This window comes from Lissotriton helveticus, chromosome 6 (assembly GCF_964261635.1).
Source record: "Lissotriton helveticus chromosome 6, aLisHel1.1, whole genome shotgun sequence".
NCBI classification, from domain to species: Eukaryota; Metazoa; Chordata; class Amphibia; order Caudata; family Salamandridae; genus Lissotriton; species Lissotriton helveticus.
This window is the reverse complement of record NC_136067.1, coordinates 89,038,802-89,060,811: the sequence shown is the minus strand read 5'-3', so window position 1 is coordinate 89,060,811 and position 22,010 is coordinate 89,038,802. Positions and strand designations below refer to the sequence as shown.

At 46.7% G+C, this 22,010-nt stretch overlaps 1 protein-coding gene across 1 annotated transcript in view; it reads left to right on the top strand.

Moving 5' to 3' along the window:
- The window catches only part of LOC144762194 (ATP-binding cassette sub-family C member 10-like), a 681,473-nt gene that overhangs the window by 187,476 nt on the left and 471,987 nt on the right, over positions 1-22,010 (top strand). The window contains 1 exon segment of the mRNA XM_078647347.1: positions 4,135-4,214. Within this exon segment, the coding sequence (XP_078503473.1) occupies positions 4,135-4,214 (80 nt within the window).

Here is a 22,010-nt window from a genome sequence, read left to right as displayed (position 1 = left end):
ACCACTGAGTCCAATGCTCCACTGATCAGCGACTCTCAAGCCACTCCGCACCTAATTCGGGATGTTAAAGAAAACTGGCTCTACCATCAGCCTCAACTCAGAGCCTGGACGGGAACAGCATGGAGTATTTGTAGCCTTTATCTCTCAGTCCATTTTTTAATCCCAGAAGGGAGTGTTGCTTTCTCTGAACTAGTTGGGTGAAGTGCTGGAAAAATGTAATGTCCGCATTTTCGTATTTCAGGGGTGGTCCTGCTCTGGCATGTTGGAGTATGACATCACCGTCGCGGAAGTTGAGCACCCTAGCTAGGATCGGACGCTGGGTGCCACGGGCATAGGCCGAACTCCAGGAATTCTATGAGTTCTTTTAATCACAAAAAAATTTCCAATTCCCTTGGGCTGTAGGTGCTCCAGGATAATATCTTCTACGAAGAGATCTGTAGACTGCCCCTCTGATTTTTCCGGGACGCCAAGAATTTGCACGCTGTTACGGTGCAAGCGTCCTTCATAGTCATCCAGCTTGGATTCAGCAAATTTTTGAATTGATTGTAGGTCTCTGACTTCACGTTACAGCTCAGAGGTATCGTTCACTAGGCTTGCGGTTTTCAGCTCCACTTGCTTCACCCTTTCGTTGTTTTTATTCTTATCTGCCCGGAGTAGATTGACTTCAACGGTGATGGCGTCCCATCTTGTGTTCAAGGGAGGTTTTGATATCCGCAATCGCTGCCAGGGCATCCTTCAGCGTGGGCTCCGGCGTTACTTCTCCTTGCGTTGGGCTTCCCTTACCCCCAGGGGAAGAGTCAGGTATCGAGGACTTGGGGAGGGTATATCTATCAAGTTGGCTTTGTTGCACTGGTTTACTGCCCCTTGATGACAACATAATACCACCAGATTGTTCCCAGTGCTACAACCGTGGGGTTTTGCTCCCCAAGATAGCAAGCCACTCCGTTACCCCACTTCACCTCTCCAATAGTCACGTGGGAACCAGGTTGTGAGTCAGTGACTGGGCATAGAAGTCTTGGTTGTAGTGACGTCTTGCCTGCAATCTCCTATGGTGTCCCACAGGGCGTGTGCCCACTATGTCCCAAGGGGGGGAGGGACATCCGTTAGTGCGATCAGTAGGTTACCTCCGCTTGGCGGCACCACGACTTATTGCCTGGAAGTCGCAGCGTCAATCGAACCTGTGATGGTACAAATGTGGTTAGAGTCACTGCCTGTGGGACACACTTAGGGCAACATGACTCCCTAGGCCTCCACGAGTACCGTTCACTGTGTAGGCCCCTCTGTCAAGACACTGGTACTTATGCTCCCAGTAGGTATCCGGCAATGCGTGCGCAGTTTAGACCCACTCCGGGTCCAGGTCACTTTTGCCCCCAAAATCACCACCACAGTGCTCCGCAAACCCGCTCCCGCAAATTCCTGCAGCCATTGCGTTGTCAATATAGGAGGAGGGAGGGGGAGGGGGGCCTCGAGCTGTGTCCACTTAGTAAGTATCTGCCTCTGCTTGGCTCCTCAATCAGGCTTCAGGAGCACCCTGGTCACGTACCAGCTGCCTCAGGAATGAGGCTCTGGCATCAGGTCTTCCACTAGACCCCAGGGGCCTCATTTATGAGGCCTTGCGTCAGTTTTGCGCCGTCGGTGCGTCACTTTTTGAGACGCACCAGCAGCGTAAAAAATGTGCCTTGTTGCATCATATTTACAAAGTGACGCATCTAGGTAGATGCGTCACTTTGTAAACCCCTGCGCCACATTATACCTGCGCCAGGTATAATGTATGCAAGGGGGGTGTATTGATGCAAGAAAGGTCATAGAAGTGATGCAGTGAAATCTATGAGATTTCACTGCGTCACTTCTAGGACGCCGTTGCGTCAAAATCTTGCGCCTGCCTCACAGCAGGCGTAAGACTGATGCAGGTCCTTTCACATGGGGCTTGCCCCATGTGAAAGGACACATTGCTGGAGTTGCGTCACTTTTGTCACACACTCCAGCAATGCGTCACTTTTGCACTTACAGATACGTCAGAAATACTGACGTATCTGTTAGTCCTTGCACAATGATGCGTCATATTATAAATATGACGCATCATTGGGGTCGCAAGGAGGGTGAAATGAAAAGTGACGCATCCCTGTTTTCTCGCAGCGATGCGTCACTTTTAATAAATGAGGCCCCAGGTGTCCTCAGGTCCGCACCAGGCAGATTTATGAAGGCCTTGCGCCGCCGGTGCGTCACTTTTTCCCATGTTAAAAATGACGCACCGGCGGCGCAAGGCCTTCATAAATCTGCCCCCCTCCCGGTGGTGCTATATGCCAGGCGCATCGGAGACGCACCTCCGGCACACTCCAACACCAAATTCCTCCGTCGGGGCATCTCCAGAACAGCCACACTCTCCGCACTGCCTGCCATGCGAGGCACCGGTCTCGCCGTCAACGCCAGGGCCTCATGGCGTACACGGCCGAATTGCAGTCTCTGGTGACCCCTCAAAGCTTATTTTTCTATGAGCATGTAGGGGATATTTTCTCCACCTAAAATGGTGAGTTTGGATTCTGGATCAGTGTAGCGGATTGATGAGGGAGGAGAGGAATCGGTGGAGCTCCGTTAGGCTGCGACTATCACGCTTTGCGGCTTAGCCACGCCCCCTCAATAATCATATTAATTATTAACAACTGCTACATTTTCTTTTATTCATGTTCAGGTTTGTTTCGGGTATGCTGAGATACTTCCAACTTTGTTTGACCTTGACTTGTCCTAGTAAGTTTCACTTATTATTGACAAGCGGTAATCACTTGTTATCACACGTCTTCATCACTGCAAATCTAGCTCAGCCTTCCATCCTCCTAAAGTACAATAATCTGCGTAATATTGAATTTGGTGTGATTTGCTGTGCTTATAAACTGCAGAGCAGGAAAGTTAGACTTTTGTCTCAGTTAAACTTAAGTTTTGATCTTACATTTAACTGAGACAAAACTGAGTCAAAAGTCTAACTTTACTTCTCGCAAATGCCCTTTGTGAATACAAAAAGTTGTAAAATTATACTTTTGTCTCAGCTTACCTTTGGGAATCGGGCCCTAAGCATTTAATTGTCATTGTGGGATCCATCTGTTGATCCTCTTGTTGTAGACGTTTGTCTCCATTTGTCCTTATTCGTAGCATTCTGAAAGGAATGATTCTGTCCAAGGGATCGCAAGACCCGAGATTACGTTAAGCTGTTTAAATTTTATAAAGAGAGTTGTGTGATTCATTGTGTCAAATGCTGGACTCGGATCCAGCAGGAGAGAAATGTCCCTCATTAAAGGTAGGTATCTTGATGTGGGTACTGTGTTAAAGGCAGAAACCTTATTGCTCGGTTGTCTTCGAAATATTTATAAAATTGCTCTGCGAGGATTTTTCCGGGACTTTTGGCAGAGCTTGTCAGCATGATATTGTCTTGTATTTAGAAAGCTTCATGGGATGTTCTTTTTGCCTTTTGGGCAGGGAGTGATCCTATCTATTTTGTAACATTCTGCAATGCAATCTAGGGCAAGGCTGCAATTGATGAGAACCTGAACATTTAATAAACCTCATGAGTTTGAGAAGCGCTCATTGGCCTCAGTCATCAGGTGGAGCATAGCATTTAGGGGCTCTACACATTTTCACAGGTTACTTCTATGACAAAAGTTGTAACTGGGAGAGCGAGGGGGAGCTTTACAGCTCATTTTCTGGTACTGCCATTTTGTTTTCTGTGACCTGTTATGATGGAACCTAGTTTATGATGTTCTATATTATGTTAAGAAAATAGTAATGGATGCTATACCAAAATACTTGTGAAGGGTTGATAGAAAGAGGAAATGTATTTTTTTTTGTGACTTCAAAATGTGTATGAGTGATTTTGTTTGGTTGCTACGTTCTACGGTTTTATATGTGTAATCCAGCAAAATAGCATGTTAGCATCAAATGTGACTGTAAAAGTCTAATGTGGATATATGGCAACAGGAACTCAATTGCACAATTATTGCGGATACCTCTTTTGGTAATTAATGACCTCAACATACTTTGGACGAGTGATTCAGATGAAGGGAGGTTCTCTTTCATGCCCTGTACTTATCAATATTCCGACTCACTTAGTGATCATTTTTTCCTGTTCATTTTTCTCCCTTTCAGGGTTCACTAGTTGGGGTAGTTGGAAAAGTCGGCTGTGGGAAAAGCTCTTTGCTTGCAGCAATCACTGGGGAACTGAACAGGTACCAATTTTATATTAGTCAGTCGGGTATTTTTTAATGTACAGCTCACGGCCTTTTCAAGGATATACTGATGGTGTTCCCCATGGAACAAATAGTCCACATCAAGATCTCCAGGTGCCTCCGCATTATTCGTACTTTTCCTTTATGTTCAATGTGATCTTACCTACTACAAATCACAATATCATGCAAATACACCACTTCATATTCTTAATGGCCTTGTAGCAGTACTTCTGTGAAACCTGTCGAAAGTTGCTAGAGCTTCTTAAAAGTAGCTTCAATTGTTTAAATATTTATTTTATTTGAAAGTGCTATATTGTACAAGTCTGTTTTCTATCATATGGATTTCCTAATACTCCTTGTTAGATCTAAGGTACTTTTCCCAACCTCCCAATTGAGTCATCAGCTAATGGCATGGGACATCCATTAAATAAATATATTTAAATTACTTCAATTGAATGCGTGCAGAATCAACTTTAACCAGTTGGTCTGGTTACTTTTACTACCAAGCACCAACTCCCTGCATGCTCTGTATGGATTATATCAGCATTGATATATCATACGCCAAAATGATGAAGCTCTTTCAGGCAACCAAAGCAGCTGAATTAAATGAATGTCCAGTGACATGGTCCAGTAACATCCTTAACCTGTATGTGGTGGGCATTGATTTTGACTTCTTTTTATAAGGCTGTCCTAACCACTGTCCATGTAATCAATTGTTGTAGTTTGTCAGTAAAAGCTGATGATAATGAACACTGAAACTATTGATTACTTTCCTGACTGGGTCCTAAGGGAAATAATAGATCATAAAGGTTTGAGGAAGAACTTCTATATAACATACCATGCAATGGCATTGGCACTTCTATCCAGTCAGGTAAAAGTTCAGGCTGCTCAGACTTTGCATCGGGTGTTTAAAGACTTTTCAGAGACAGTTAATGGTGCAGTCGGGTTATTGCTGTGGAATACGTTCTTGAATCTCAGTGTCCTTTGCTGCCTAGTTTACTTTCTATTATAGTGACATATAAACACTGTAAGGCCTTCTTGTTGTGTCTAAAATATATTTGCTATTCTGATGTGTGGAATGGATGCACGCTAGCACTACATCTTTTTTAATATTCATATCTGCTTGAGACTTTTAGCTGCAGATTCATTACCTTTGAATTTATCTGGCATTTCGGGAGATGTGCATTCCAACCTCATGGACATGCCCTTTGATGGGACTCGTCTATTCGGAGAGAAGGCAGACTCGGTGCTGGAGCGATTCAAGGACTCGCGGGCTATGGCCAAGTCCTTGGGCCTCTCGGTAACACCTCACACCCAGACAGCCTTTTGCCCTTTCCATGGCTATGGAAGGGGCTTTCAAACGTGCCGATCATACCCCAGCCACCGACCTGTGCAGGCTTCCCATGTTGTGTGAGGATGTGGACACGGTGCATTCGAATCATATGGGAATTGTAGCCGGAAGTCATCCGCCACCAACTCCTCTGCAGCTGTAGCCTCAAAGCCTTCCTAGTTGGGTTTTGCAAGACCATGGGTGCCCAATTAGAGGGAGACTCCAACATCATCTCCTCCACTGGCAGTCCATAATATTAGACAAATGGGTCTTGCAGATCATTAAAAGGGGTTACTCCCTCCCTTTCAAAACTCCCTCTTTACCATCCATATCAATTAATCAATCAAAATATCTTTTTTTGGTTCCTAGAAGCATAACAGTTCACAAAAATATATTACTAAAATGAGATTTCATGTCATGATTACAGAGGCATAGATAAAAACAGACAATAACAAGCATTGGCATAGCCAATAGGTCTCGCTTGTGGGACCTTAGAAGTATTTAGTTTTGCAGCACAATATCCTTGTTGCATAATCGGATATTGTGCTGCAAAACTAAATCCTTATAAGGTCCCACAAGCGAGACCTATTGGCAATGCCAATGCTTGTTATTTGTGGCGTTACAATATACGGAAAATATGTCAAGACGATGCAATTGCCACATAAAACCACCAGGTGTCGACCTTAGGCCGATCAAAGATTAAAAGACCCTTCTTTCCTTCCAACTTTTCGTAGTCAGTTTTGCCAACAAAAAAGCGAGGTTGCTCAGTGCGGTTGTGTCAGAGTGGATGGGTGTGAGGCTGTAATTAACAGAAGTAGTTGGGGTAATCTGACATTGATGCAGGCGCGTTGTCACGTAAGCAGTTATTGCAAGGAAAGCAAGCGTGCCGCCAATCTCGGACGGCTGGTGTGTGTGTGTCGAGATCAATGTCGTCTCAATTCCACAAATCACCTTGTGTAGAAAACACCAGGAAGTGGATGTAAACACCAAGCTTCTGCTGGAAGGGGTGGATGGTTGGGGGGAGCAGACAGAGCTACAATGGAGGAGGGGGGGGGGGAGGGGCGGGGAGAAAGAGTTCAGAAAATAAGCATGTATTGCTGAACGCATCCGGTCTCTTCAGCCAAAAAGCACACATCAACTCAAGAACTGGTAATAAGAAACCCCAAAAAAGGTATGCATATTATATAGTTTTTTTAATGGCATAATAATAATTCTAGGCGAAACCGAATATATTGCATATAACTTCAGAACCCCGAGAGTATTATTTACATGTGTATTGAGCGCTGTCCCACGAACAGTGTATTATACTGTAACTCAGTAACTGTACTAATGCTTATACATCCCATGGGTTGAAGTCCATATAATTCACTTAGATGTTATAATTCCTGCAAATTACAAACAAGAGGTAGCAAACGATATGTTACTAGAGGAAACAAGCTTCTCGGCATTGCTGGGTCGGAGCAGCAGGCAGATGCGAGTGGAGCGCGCACTGGAGAGGGAGGGGGTGGGAGGACTAGGCAGCGGGAGAGAGGGAGAAAGGAGCGCGAGAGCCCAAGGCAATGGCGGCAGCAGAAGAGCGAGGGAGGCGTTTTTTTATATAGTGCGGACAACAGTAGTGATACATGAAGCAAAAATTACAAGTGAGCATGTTACAAAAGCAAACGTTACGTTACATGAGGCAATAGTGACAGTTGTGCAAGTATCAAGAGCAACAAAATACAAGAGGTAGCAAACAATATGCAATAGCATATCTGACGGAACACGGCCTGGGGGAAGCTGGCTGGGGAGGGGGAGGAGAAATGAAAGGAAGGCTGTGTGCGGCGTAATTAGGGGAGGAGAAGCCGCAGAGCGCACGCTGGGCGAAGCCCTTTGATGTGCTGTGCGGCAAATGGAGGGAGGCTGATGCGCGTTCATGTTTGAACACGTGGTTCACATGAACTTCATGAAAACGCCAGCAAAAAGCTGGTGGTTTCATGATGTTTTCGCCGCTTGAATTCTCGCTCCGCTCGATGCGCATGCGCGCATCGATAGGTCGCGAGACCTAAAAAGTAAACAATATGTTATTCGAGCAAGTGTGAAAAGAAACCATGAATACCCCAAACATGCATCTCTAATGTCACCCATACAATTTCATCCATTTAATTAATTTTTGTAAAAGGGTCACACTGGTTTTAATTAAGTTACAGTGACTCATAGCGGTTTCTTACAGACATCTCAACTCTAATAAAATTCGAAACAGCAGCGCAAATAGTTGAAGTAGACAAAGACTGTAAACATTTAAAACCATCAATATAGGTGCATGGCTATATTACCCTTAAAATTGGGGTTAAATATTTCCCCCTTGTCTCTTTATAAAGAGGACAGAATAAAATAAAGTGCAACATGCTCTGAACTGATAGGTTATCCCACGAACAAGGTGGTAAACTTTGACCCCAACCTGATTTAGGGAATGCCTCTAGAAAGTGCAATGTGCTTAATCGAAACCTTGTCAGGTAAAATTGTGTTTGAAAATTAATGGTAAAACTTAAATAAAATTTCTGTTCACCGGGGAATAAACATAAGGGGCCTGATGCTACCATTTGGGCACGGTGCAGATGTGCCCTAGCAGAAAATGCCTCTTTTATAACATCTTTCGCATTAGTTACAATACTTGCAGGATTGTCGTAATAGTGTCCCAACCCTAACTTGTATAATATGCCCTTCACAAAACAGAGCCAGGGGATGGAAAGTGTGCTATCTAAGTTGATACAATCTTTGATAACGTCCCTTGAGAATATGAAGTCCTCAGATAACCAAATCTTAGCCCATAAAAGCAGTGGGGCGAAATTAATTTGATCTTCAAGATAGGCCAACCCAAGCTCCTGATGACAGAAGGCTGTGGGTTCCCTATTTGGGGCCAACAGCAAAAACAACAGTTGATGGACAGAATGCAGAACAATGTCATACATTCACCCCAGTACAGAGATCTGGGCCTAAATCCATCGTTTTTTTGCACACCATGCCATTCCAGTTTGAGCCCAGCCATATGCAAATCAGTCTGAACCCTGTGCCCCATGGGAACAGTTCAGCCCTAACTGCCAAGCCAGGTCCTCCCTGGACTGGAAACAAGGATCCTAGGACCGGTTTTGGGCTTTTAGCCCTCATCAGCCAGGATAGCTTGATTCCATTGGCATAGAGAGCACAGGACTCAGTCGGAGCATACCCGTTCCACTCGGGGTGACAAATGCAAAAACAGTTGATGGACAGAATGCAGAACAATATCATACATTCACCCCAGTACAAAGATCTGGGCCTAAATCCATAGTTTTTTTGCTCACCATGCCATTCCAGTTTGAGGCCAACAACAGTCTCTTACTACATTTATTTTCCTGACCCTGCAGGCGCCGGGTTTTATGATAGCCCCAAACCCCCGCCCCATAGGATGCCAGAGAAAGACATTTGTCTTTGTAAAAGCTAACAAGTTCTGTCACTGGTTTATGGCCTAGCTTACGGGCAAAGCGAAATAAACCCTCCTTAACCCGACTCGTATGTTTTACCCTAACTATAACGAGGTGGTCCCAAATCAGGGTATCGTTAAAAATGTTCCCTAGGTATGTAAAACTTTTCATCTTATCAATGGTCTTACCCCCAATCTCAAATTACATGGTTTTCGTAACTTTGGGGCCACACACCATGACATAAGATTTAATAAAATTTACTTTTAGGTCCAACGCTGCCATAAAATCAGTGTTCATCACCACCCCCTTTTCTGAATCATTTTGTCCACCATAAGCGTGGAAGGGTATACTCAGATGTGAGTCCCTTGCTCATTGCACCATCAGGATTCAAGCAAGCCGGGCCGACGACGCCTGAAATGGCAGAAACCGGTCCCCGGAAGCTTGTTTCCTTCCCAGTATAAGAATTGGCTTGGTAGTTTGGTTTGCCCTGTTCCCATCATGCACTGGGACAGGAACAGACTAATTTGCATATAGCCAAGTTCTGAGCTGGGATGGTGCAGTGAGCTAAAAAACGGTGATGGATCAAGCCCTGATCTTTGGACTGGGTAAGAGTGGTCTGCTTAATTCAGGCACTCTGTTCATCACCACCCCCTTTTCTGAATCATAAAATCAGTAAAAGCATTCATTGACTTTCGGAGGCTATTGGCTGTCAGAGCCATTAAAACCGTGTTATCCGCATAAGATAACATCGGAATCGCGTTGCCTCCAATTTTTGGGAAATCAAGTTCCTTTTCCATGAAAAAAGCCTCTAAACCGTTTAGTTTTGATAACTTTATTTCGGTCATAGACCATAAAAGTGCATATAAAATACATACAAAGCACAATGATAAAATCCATAAATATAAACAATTGGAATAGATGATAAAAAGTTATTAAACAGTTAGTTATCAAAAGAGACTCGGATAAGAAAAATTGTTTATAAAAGGAACAAGGGAGAAGGGGTGCAGTTGATTCAAATTGCTTCCATTTGACCGTAAAAAAAGCCTTTCCTTCTGCGCATCATACCATGTAGAAAACGGGAAACAGCAAAGACAATGAGGGGGAAGGTATCATATGTTAAAACCCTACACGCCTGCACACATTTCCTAAGTCCCAAGTTTCTACATAGAGGGATCAGCCAACATTTTCGTATTTTACTATACGCCGGGCAAAAGAACATAACATGCACAACATCTTCTCTGGTACAGTTGCAAGCTGGGCAGGTTCCCTCATCAATGTTGGCCCATTTGGAAGTAAACACTCTAATGGGCAGGCAGCCGTGTCTCAGTTGGGTGAATCATTTCCTTGCAAGGGGAGGTTGCACTAGATCTAGTAATTCCTCCCTCTGGGAATCAACTTTTACCAACATAAACGTAGCAGAGAGGCTGCCCAGAGTTGTCGAGCGCTGTAGTGCATGGGTGTTTTGATGCCTCACATAGGCCAGCAACTCTGACCTAGGTATCCTCGGGCAGCTCAGCTCGGGGGTTTCCCATAGCTGGGGCAAACCTACATAATAGGAAAGAGCCTTAATATGAGATAACCAGAGAATGTTTTTGTTCTTTATTTGTCCCCAAACCTCAAGAAATTCCGCTCTATAGGCTGAGAGCTCGGGTACAGACCAGAGCCTTCTCCAATAGAGCAGCGGTCGTGCGGCTACCAATTCCTTAATAGACTCCAGACCCAAATCCAGTTGCAGGGGTGTTAGCGGTGTACTTTGGGGTAGGCCCACCAAATTTCTCATGAAGGACTGTTCAACCTTAAGGAGGCTCAGTGTATTGTTATGTCCCCAGAGTTCTGCGCCATATACGGCTGCTGTCCTGGCCTGTAGTCTATATATCTCAAGGACGGGAGCAACAGGTTTAAAATCCAATATTTTGTGGAGTTTGCCAATACCCCCTATAATCTGTGAGAGTCTCTGGGCAGATTTACATATTTGGTGGCCCCAATCAAAGTCCTCTGTCAACGTGACACCAAGGTAGACAAAGGTTTTTACCCGTTCAAGAGGGATGCTGTTCAGAACAGGGTTTGGGCGGGTGTGCCTCGGGGGATTGAAGATCATGAACTTCGTTTTCTCCAAGTTTACCTCCAATCCCCGCGAGGCACAGAAAATTACAAACCCATCAAAAACCCGCTGGATGCCCGTTGACGTTCGGGATAGCAACAGAGTGTCATCCGCGAACATCAGAGCGGGCACCCGACCAGTAGCTAACCAGGGAGCGTCATTATCCTTGACCATTTAAGGCTTCCACCAAGCCATTGATGTAAAGGCTAAATAGTGTTGGAGCCAGGACACACCCCTGACGAACACCCCTAGATACAGGGAAACGGGCCGAAAGGTACCCATTCCTTCCACACCTAACCTGGGCGTAGTTCCCTGCATGGAATCTAATCAAGACGTCGAGTAGATACGACGGGAGGCCCAATTCTTTCAACACCTTCCACAATCTTTCCCTAGGCACAAGGTCGAATGCGGCCCGCAGGTCCACAAAAACAAGGTAGAGGCTGCCACCATCTACTCTTGCAGTTTTCCAGAATAGGACCTGGAGCCTAAAAATTTGGTCCAGGGTCGAGATGCCAGATCTAAATCCGGCCTGGAGAGTAGTCAGTATTTCATGTTCCTCCATCCATCCCTGTATCCTGTCCAATATGATCCTGTCCATTAGTTTTTGAGTTGTATCTATAAGGATAATGGGCCAATAATTAGATGGGGTTAGCGGGCAACCCTTCTTATAGATGGGGACGATCTCAGCTCCCAACCAGGTGTCCGGTAAATCGGACCCCCTAAGGACCGCATTGAACAGGATTACAAGGTAGGGTGCCCAGATTTTAGGCTGGGAACGAAACAAGTCACCTGGCAATCTATCAAGGCCGGGGGCTTTGTTTGGGAGAAGTCTTTCAATAGCAGATTCCACTTCCTTAAGGGAAATACCCTCTCCGATTTCATGGGGTATCGCCTCCCGATTATCCAGGTGGTCCAGCCGTGATCCCACGACCCCCAGTGAACGAGACTCGTGTGAGAGGTCTGGGGCCGGGGGTGACGGCAGGGCCGTGGCCCCATCTAACGTCTAATCCCGGCCTAGTGTCGCGTGATCGTCACACTCAAGACTTGTGTAGAGTTCTCCAAAATGTGCCTCCCACACTGAGGGAGCAATGTTCGGGGAAATGGCCTCACCTCCCCCCCTTACACCTGAGTTAACTATGGCCCAAAACAACTTGGCATCCTTTAAGAAAAGCGCAGATCTCAGCTCTTCCCACCTCGTTTCCTCCCACTCTCTCTTACCCCTAATGATTAACTTTTTGTAAAGCAGTCTAGATGACCTAATTTTTACACTGTCTTTGGATTTAACTGCTATGAGGAGATCCCTTTTTGCCTTCTTGCAGGCATAGTCAAACCAAGGGTGTGTCTTATCCCCATGCCGTTTATTTCCACTCAATGGGTAAAACACATCCCCAAGTGCCACAGCTAACTGCCTATGTATTTCAACGGCTTGTCGGTTTAAGGCCGAATCACCCATCTCGATGATCCGAGGAACAGCGATCTGATATATTTTAGCAAGCCTACTAGGGGAATCCAGGAAATAGGGCCATTTAACCCTTCGCCTGTTATTCGTTAGCATAAGGGGTATGGCCACAGTATTGGGGTTAGGTTCGGAGTTTGTTAATCCGAAGGACCCGGGCTTGAGGGTCAGGACTAAGGCATTAAATGTATGTAAATGTATGTGTCTTGTAAAGCGCACTGCTGCCCTGAGGCGTCCTGGCGCTGTAGACCGCTGGGGAACCCGTCCTGGCTATCCCTGTGAGATGGTCCCTACTGGGTATCTCCAAGGTGAAACCAGGCATCCCCGGCGAATGTGGGGGGCCGTTGTAGAGATGAGGCAAGCTAATGCCCAGAGTTGCCGAGTGTGATCCCTGGTTAGAGTAGGCACCAAAGCGAGCATTATCGAGTCCGCTGACCCTGGTCCACGACCCTGCCGCGTCGGGAATTGAACCCTGGTCCCGGGCCGTTCTCTGCTTCCTGGTCTACCGCCTCTAACCAGTGAGCCACACCCCTCCACTGATCGCTATGATCGCTATCTTGCCTCGGTAAGACCCTAAATTCTTTCAAGGTGACCCAGTGTTTTGTTTCCATCATAACATAGTCAATGGTGGAAGTTTGGTCTGTCCTATTGAATGTAGCTGCTCCTGGCCGATCAGGGTCCAACCTCCCGTTGCACGCCCGCAGAGACATTGCAAGGGAGAAAGACTTTATTTGAAGGACCAACGGGGTCCATGCCCTGACCGGAGGGATCTTGGGGTCGGGAATGTGCCAAAACGAATCTTCTTCATCCTGGTCACACACCTCAGGACTACCCATAGGCTCGAATTGACAATTAAAATAACCTCCGAGGATTATCACGGTTGAGGGATATAATGCCTGGATAAAAATGTCCAGTGCTTTGATTGTGCTCGATTCCTGCCCATTCTTAACTGGCCTCGAGTAGATGTTGATTCTGGCTACTTTAGGCTTATTTTGAGGTGATAGTAGCACACATTGGACATCTGGGGAATTTGTTTGTATTTGAGTGGCATGGGTGCCCAAATGGGTGCCTATCCATATCGATAGACAACCCGATGGGCGGCCCCTGCCCCTAGATGTTGCCAGGATATCGAAAGTTGCATAGCCGGGAATCGCACTCCCCCCAAGTGCCCAAGTCTATTGCAGCATGCAGATATCATGTGCTGACATAAAGGAGACCCACTCTGGTGTGAGCAGTTTATTTTTTAACCCGGCTATATTCCAAGAGAGGATTTTTAGACCTCCTTCCACTGCCTCAGCGGTTCCTTGTAGTTCCCCTAGTCCATTTGCAGGGGGGCTATCGCTAATGGGGGGTCTTTGGCCGGGTGTTTTCATCCCTTTTTTCCAGGCTGGATACGTCCCATGTGTCTTAACTAGCTACTTCTCGATGGAGAGACCGAGCCCCCTGTTGGTACTCCAATTCCCCCGTTTCTCCATTTCCCTCCCTCATCACATTATAAGGTATTGTGCCCTCTCCTGGGGAGGTAGTAGGATCGCATTCCTTCATTACAGTTCCTTTGGTAGACTCTCCAATAACAAGTTGTAGTGGTGGGTTACCATTCAATAGGAGTCAATCCACTACCTTCAACACGCTAAACCTATTCCTGTGAGCTAACATAGGGAGTGCAAACTTATATAAATGTGTGCCCTCCCCAGTTGTTGCCTTCTGTTTGTTGGATCCCTATAACCCTCGCTGTGATGAACACTTTTAAAAAAGGGTAATCTCAGGTGTTGAACAGGGTAGAAGTGGGACAAATGAAGTGGGTGGATTTGGCTATTAGTTCTACTTGGAGGCATGTTGCAAATGTAATCTACAGCAAAGGTGTCCCTAAAATTGATTACTACAGTATCTCCTACCATTGTTTTAGGACCCCTCCCGATCCATGCTATTCTTCTAACAGCAAGTATTTCCCCGCAAACGTTTGGAGGTAATGGCCTATTTACATTTAACAATTGGATACACTTGTTTTTTAGATCAGTGTGGTCTTCTCTTTTCCCCTCACTTAAAGGCGGAACTCCTGCGAGTACTACAACATAGGGTAGGGATTCTGGGGGTAAATTTATAATTTGCAATTCAACTGGGGTGAATTTAGGTGATACGTTTCTGTTCCTTGACTCGCTATTTTTACTCCCAATTATACCCTCCTTAGGGTTAGATCTAGATTTATCAGCGTTAGGAATAGAGTTTCCAACAACCTGATGGGTTTGGCCTTGTGCGTTATTAGTAAGGGGGGGAGTCGGGACGCATGCATGCTCAATGATAGTTGGTGGAACTCTTGCATTTTTATTCTGCAAGGAACAGTTTTTTAGTGATGCTGCCCTATCACTAAGTGTATTTTTGGATGTACCACCAAGCTCGGAAGGAGCAAGGTTCCCCAAGGAATTTACGGGCTTAGCAGCCCCTACACCATATTGTTAAGAGTTGAGGCTAATCTATCAGGCTTAGGGTAGCAATAGTCTGCTCCAAACAGGCCTGTAAATCAGCCACCAAATTAGTTACCCAGCACGGTACTCCTAGAGTCGATTGCGGGGTGTTAAGAGTTGGTGTTACAAGGTTATGATTAGCCAAATTTTTTTACCCATTTTTTGGGTAGTCTTTCCTTTTTGTTTCTGGAGCACTGTTCGTTTACAGCAGGGATTTCCAATGGAGGGGGAGAATTCAAAGCAGGAGAGTTAGGCTCAATATCTATGGGGGCCTCTATAGAAGCCTGGGCACAGGGCAGCTCCGCGAAAGAAGATGTTAGGTAGGAGCTTGAATCAGGGGCATTGATTTCAATAGTTGAATAGTCCCCTCCTTGGTGGGGGAGACATACCGTGGGAGTAATTGAAAATCTTCTTTCTGTATTTTCAATTGCAGTAGCTACTACACCGATAGTTTTTTGCAACATCTTATCAATTGCCGTTAAACTGGGTAAAGGTTGTGGTGTGGGCGCCTGCAGCCTAGTATTTGGGCGAGATACAGCTGGTTTATGTTTTTTACCCAAATGGCTCATTTTTGTAAATAAATAGTGGTTAAGTAATACGCCCTTCCTAATTAGTCCCTCCTGGCTACAAAATGGATAAGTATTTGAACAGTATTGGCCAGGGCATGTTAGGTCCGAATAAGAATACCTTTAGTATAGTGTCCAATCTTCGGTGATGTCCGCGGCAGACGAAAGGGGGGTAGCCCGTCCCGTCCTCTTCCGTTCATTGACGGCCACAGATGGTCCCGCCCTTGTCCCGGGCTTCTCCCGGCACGCTCCCGCGTAGCGGAGTACCCGCCCCAAATTATAGACCGATGCTGGGGGCAGTAACAAGCCCCGTCCCAGGTGTGAGCAGCCCCAGAGCCTTCTGGGTGTTAGCGTCCAGGTGTTAGAGCAGGGCGTTCGGGAGGATAGAGATACAGCCCACAGATGCTTCCACACGCAGCGGGTCCTCGCACGCGACCCCTGCGAAGCACAACACAAGCCCAAAATCGGCAGCAGAGACCCCTGTGTTTCAAAGTCACTCAAGGACGCAGCGGCACCATTTGTGTACAATAAAAACAGGATTGGAGCTAAAATGCAGCCATGTGGAACACCTTCTGTGAAGACAATGGATCCCATCATCTCCCCCCTAGGACCATATCGTATGGCAACCATTGTAGAGGTATTAAGTCTACGCAGGAGGGATTTAAGAGTTTCTTCAAAACCCATTTGCTCCATTTGCTCCCACAAATTGTCCCGATTAACCTTGTTGAAAGCACTGGACAAGTCCATGAAGGCCAGGTGGACAGAACCCCTCCTGGCCTTCATGTAGTTGCCCATGACGAGGGACAAATTCAGGCACTGTTCTGTGGTATCCCTCCCCCTTCTAAAACCACATTTCAATCTAGACACAATTCCTTCAAAGTTCGCCCATGTTTCGAGACGTGCAAGGATAACTATCCCCAATACCTTTACAGTGGCGTTGAATAGTGAGATGGGCCTATAACAGGCAGGGTCACTTCTGTTACCCTTCTTAAATACTGGAACCACATTTGACTCTTTCCAATCACTAAAGCTTAAAAACATTAGTGAGCAAGGGTGTCCACAATTTGGGGTTTCTTTTAAACAAATCCAAAGGCACCCCATCAGGGCCATAGGCTGTAATGCTAATTCCCCTCGCTAAGGCCTCCTCAGTCTCTGCCACTGTAAATGATGAGCTTAATTTAGAGGCCAAGGCTAGGTCAAAGGCTGATTCCCCGATTCCTTCAACTATCAAGGCAGTTTTGGGGTTAAATATTGCAGAGAAGTGGGATTCCCAGGTTTTCCCCAGGATCAGTGAACCCATGGGTTTAGGCTCATCCTTCAATAGAGGGTGATTAATAATGTCCCAAAAGCTCTTAGAGTCTTTCAGGGCACTGGCTCCCATCTCTCCAAGTCCTCCCAAGCTAAACTCCTCAATTTCTCTTGTCTTAATTTGATAGTGCGCTTGTAGGTCTGTCTTAAATTTGTAATTAATATTCGGTCACTGGGGTTGGCGTGGACTGCTGTTTTGAGATTCTTACGTGCCCGGGAGCACTCAGCATTAAATCTCTTAAAGTCTTTTTAGGGCGCTGGCTCTCTCCAACTTCTCCCAAGCCAAACTGCTCAGTTCCTCTTGTCTTAATTTGATAGTGCGCTTGTAGGTCTGTCTTACATTTTTAATTAATTTTCCATCAAGGGGGTTGGCTTGGAGGGTTGTTTTAAGATTCTTATGCGCCCTGGAGCACTCAGTGTTAAACCATCGCGCCTCCAGCGATTCCCCTCTTCGAAATGATCTGGTCAAATCTTCTGCGACATCTGCATAGATCAGTTCAAAGTAACAAACCACCTCGTCAGGGAGAGAGTCTGTGTGGAGGCAGCTCATAATGAGGTTACAATTTGTCGTAACAGTTTTTGATTCAAATTAGGTGGAATCTACTTTACTCCAACTTAATCTTATTCCTTTATTTTGATTAAAATCAATGGGGTGTTCATCACCTTTCCCAACCCTAGATGTTATGCGAAAGAGAACAGTTAAAGTGTTATGGTCACTTGCCGTGTTTGGTGCCACCTCAAAGTCACCAAAAATCAGAGTATACTTTTAAGTAATAAACATAAAATCAATTGTGCTTTCTTTACCTCCTCCAACATACGTAGGACACTGGGGTAAGAAGCTGCAGACTAAATTATTAGTGTTAATAAGGCCCAGGTCATTGTCAATAATAATAGAGTTCAAGGCCTTGCCCTGTGGAGTATGGATAAAATGTGGTTGTGGCTGACCCTCTGTATCTAACAGTCCACAAACTCCACTGTCGCTAGGGGAACAAATTGTGCAGGTAAAGTTGTGTCTAAAATATATTTGCTATTCTTATGAGTGGAATGGATGCATGCAAACACTACATCTTTATTAATATTCATATCTGCTTGAGACTTCCAGCTGAAGACTCCTTACTTTTGAATTTATTTGGCTTTTTGGGAGATGTGCAGGCCAACCTTATGGACATGCCCTTTGATGGAGCTCATCTACATGGCCCCCCTCGCCACCTTCGTCAGACAGCACGGGCTCAGCATCATATCATACTCCGACGAAACCCAGCTCATCCTCTCGCTCACGAAGAATCCTGAAGACACCAGACTCTGTTTCCTGGAAGGCATGAAGAACGTGGCAGCCGGACGAAGGAGAGCTGCCTGATACTAAACTCAGAGAAGACCGAGGTCCTCATTCTCAGTCCCTGCACCTCTGCCTACGACAACACCTGGTGGCCCTCCACACCAGGAGCCCATCCACCCGTACAGACCACGCTTGGAATCTCGGCATCATCCTTGACTCCTCCCTCTCCATGAACCGCCAGATCAGCGCCGTCGCATCCACTAGTTTCAACTGCCTTCGCATCCTCCGTAAGACTTTCAAGTGGATCCTCTCCGACTCAAGACGGACCGTCACCCACGTACTCATTACCAGCAGATTGGACTACGGCAACGCCCTCTACGCCGAAATCAACAAAACTCTCCTGTATAGACTCCAGACCATCCAGAACACCGCTGCCAGACTCGTCCTCGGGACACCGGGCCATGAGCACATGACCAACACCTACGAGGCCTCAACTGGCTCCCGATCGAGAAGAGGGTCACCTCAAACTTCTCACCCACGCCTACAAATCCCTCCACAACATCGGACCCAAATACATTCCACATACTCAAGAGGAACCGCCGCACCGCGGACCTCGCCCTAGCAGAGGTCCCCCGCATCCACAGACACAGAACCAGCGGGAGAGCCTTCTCCTACATCGCAGCCAAAAACTGGAACAAGCTCCCTTTGAACATCAGGCGCTCCCGACCCAGCACACGTTCAGGAAGGACCTCAATACCTGGCTCTTCGACTGATTGGAAGCCCCCCCCTAGCACCGTGAGACCCTCACGGGTGAGTAGCGCGGTTTATACGCCCCTGATTGATTGATTTATTGATTGTCTATTCGGATAGAAGGCAGACTCGGCGCTGGAGCGACAAGGACTCGCTGGCTATGGCCAAGTCCTTGGGCCTCTCGGTGACACCTCACACCCAGACAGCCTTTTGCCTCTTCCAGGTCTATGGAAGGGGATTTCAAACGTGCCACCCATACCCCAGCCACCGTCCTGTGCAGGATTCCCAAGTTGTGAGAGGACGTGGACACGGTGCATTTGAATCATGTGGGAATAGTAGCCAGAAGTCATCCGCCACCAACTCCTTGGCAGCTGTAGCCTCAAAGCCTTCCTAGTTTGGTTCTGCAAGATCATGGTTGCCCAGTTGGAGTGAGAATACAACATCATTGCCTCCACTGGCAGTCCATAATATCATACAATTGGATCTTGCAGATCATTCAATGGGGTTACTCCCTCCCTTTCCGAACTTTCCCTCCCTCTTTTCCGCCATATCACAAACAGCTGGTGGAGGATCCTGTTTTCTTGCTCTGAGAAGAAGTTGCAGCTCTCCTGGCCAACCGAGCTGTAGAAAGGGTTCTCTTATCAGAAGTAGGCTGTGGTTGTTATTTCTGCTGCTTTCTGATACCCAAAAAGTACCACGGTCTTCGTCCTATTCTAGACCTCTGAACCATCAATCTCTTACTCAAAAAGGAGAAATTCAAAATGCTCACATTGGCTCAAGTCTGGTCTGCCCTAGACCAAGAAGACTAGCTGGCTGGTAGCGTTGAACTTGCAGGATGCGTATTTTCACATCCCCATCCTGCCAGCCCACAGGCGTTATCTGCAGTTCAAGGTAGGCAACAAGCTCTTTTAGTTCACGGTGCTCCTCTTTGGCCTTACCTGAGCCTCTCGGGTGTTCACCAAGGTGATACCTGTGCTCAGGTTGAGGGGTTCAGTCTTCTCCTAACTTGACGACTGGACAAGGCTGCCTTGCCCCAGACTGTCTTTTTCCACCTCCAGACTAAGGTAGACCTTCTGCTTTTCCTGGATTTACTATAAACGTGCCAAAGTCACACCTGACTCCTTTCATTGGAGCTGTTCTGGACATAGTGCCGTTTCGGACTTATCCACCCCAGCAGTGAGTCCAGGATATTCAGGGTATGATACCCATGTTTCAGCCTCTACACTGGATTTTTGTGAGAATGACTCTGAGGCTGCTGTGCCTCATGGCTTCTTGCATCCGGTTGGTAAATCATGCAGATGGCATATGCTGGCTCTGCAGCGGGACCTGAAGTTCCAGTGGGCGTAGCATCTGCGGAATCTCTCCGATATGGTGCAGTTCTCCAAAGGATCCACAAAGGACCTGCGGTGGTAGCTAACAAATCGCGATTGTGTAAGAGGCAGACCCCTCATATGTCACTCCTGGTATGGGGCAGGTGGAGATAAGAGGAATCTAGCCTCCTTCAGAATCCGGTCTCCATATCAACCTTGTAAAGCTCCGGGTGATCTGACCGGCATTGAAAGAATTTCTTCCCTCAGTCAAGGGGAAGTTAGTGCAAGTGTTCACGGACAACACCACTGCAATGTAATACTGGAATAAGTAGGGTGGGTGAGGTCGTGGGCCCTTTGTCAAGAGGCCCTGCTTCCCTGGACATAGCTTGAACAGCAGATCATAACCCTGGTGGTTGAACATCTGAAAGGTTCTTTGAAAGCCAGGGCAGACAAACTCAGCCGTCGATGCCTAGCATATCACGAATGGCATCTCCACTCGGAGGTGAAGCAAAGTCTATTTCAGCTTTGGGGAGAGCCTTGCTTAGATGTGTTCGCCTCTGAAGAGAATGCACACTGTCAGCAGTTCTGCGTGTTGGAGTTTTCAAGGTAGCTATCCTTCGGCATACGATTTTATGCTCGAGTGGAGCTCAGGGTTCCGGAATTCCTTTCCGCGTATACAATTCCTGTCCAGAATTGTCAAGAAGATCAAGAACGACTCGGCCCAAGTCATTGTTGTGGCTCCACACTGGGCACAGAGAGTTTGGTATACCTAGCTTCTGAAAAGGAGTATCAATTCTCCGATCAGGCTGTCCCTTGGGGAGGAATTCTATCGCAGAAGCAGGGGAGAGTCCCCCACCCGAATCTGTCAACTCTCTGTCTCCTTGCGTGGAGATTAAGCATTGACTGTTGATAGCTTTTGACCTTCCTCCTGAAGTTTGTGAAGTGATTCGGTCAGTCAGGCATCCCTCCACCAAAACGGTATGCGTCTGCCGTTTGCAAATATTGGCGAAATATTGTACAGAGAAGACTAATGAACCTCTTTCTGTTGTTCTACTCTTTATTCTCATCCTTGCCCAGCAGGGCTGTGCTCTGGGTATTCTCAAGGGTTATCTTTCTCCTCTGTTCGCTTTCCTGCAACTGCTTCACCAATCGTCTTTATTTAAGTACCCTATTGTAAATAGGTTTCTGAATGGGCTTGTACATATGTTTTCCCCTTTGCCCTTCATAATGCCTCATTGGGATCTGAACCTGGTTCTCACTTACCTGCCCCCCTCTGGCTACTTGCCATCAGGACAGACTACTGCACAGAGGGTGAGTGAGCCGCAGGCTTTATCATTCAAGCCTCCCTATTTTATGGTTTTCCCGGACAAGGTGATGCTTCGCATCTGGGCCTCCTTCCTACCTAAGATGGTGAACCCATTTCATTTGGAACAATCTGTTGCCCTGCCCACCTTTTATGCTCCTCCACATCCCTCTAAAGAGGAGGAATGACTCCACCATCTGGACCCAAAAAGAACATTGTTAATCTAAAGGGAGGAGCTTGGCGGGCATCCGTGATGGCCGCGTGAGCAAAGCGCTCTCCGGACCCCCGCCACTCCCGGCATGATATCCTGAACATATCCTGATTCTTCACAAGGATTTATGTAGAGGACGCTGGGCTGATCTTCCTGGGACTTTTGGAATTTGATTTGGACCCGGGGCGCCGAAGTTACGGCGATTCGAACTTTCGGGGTCCGCCCTCGCGGTGCGCCCGGGACTGGGTGAGGCTCTCTGGCCGTCTCGGAGTTGAACAACAGCGGC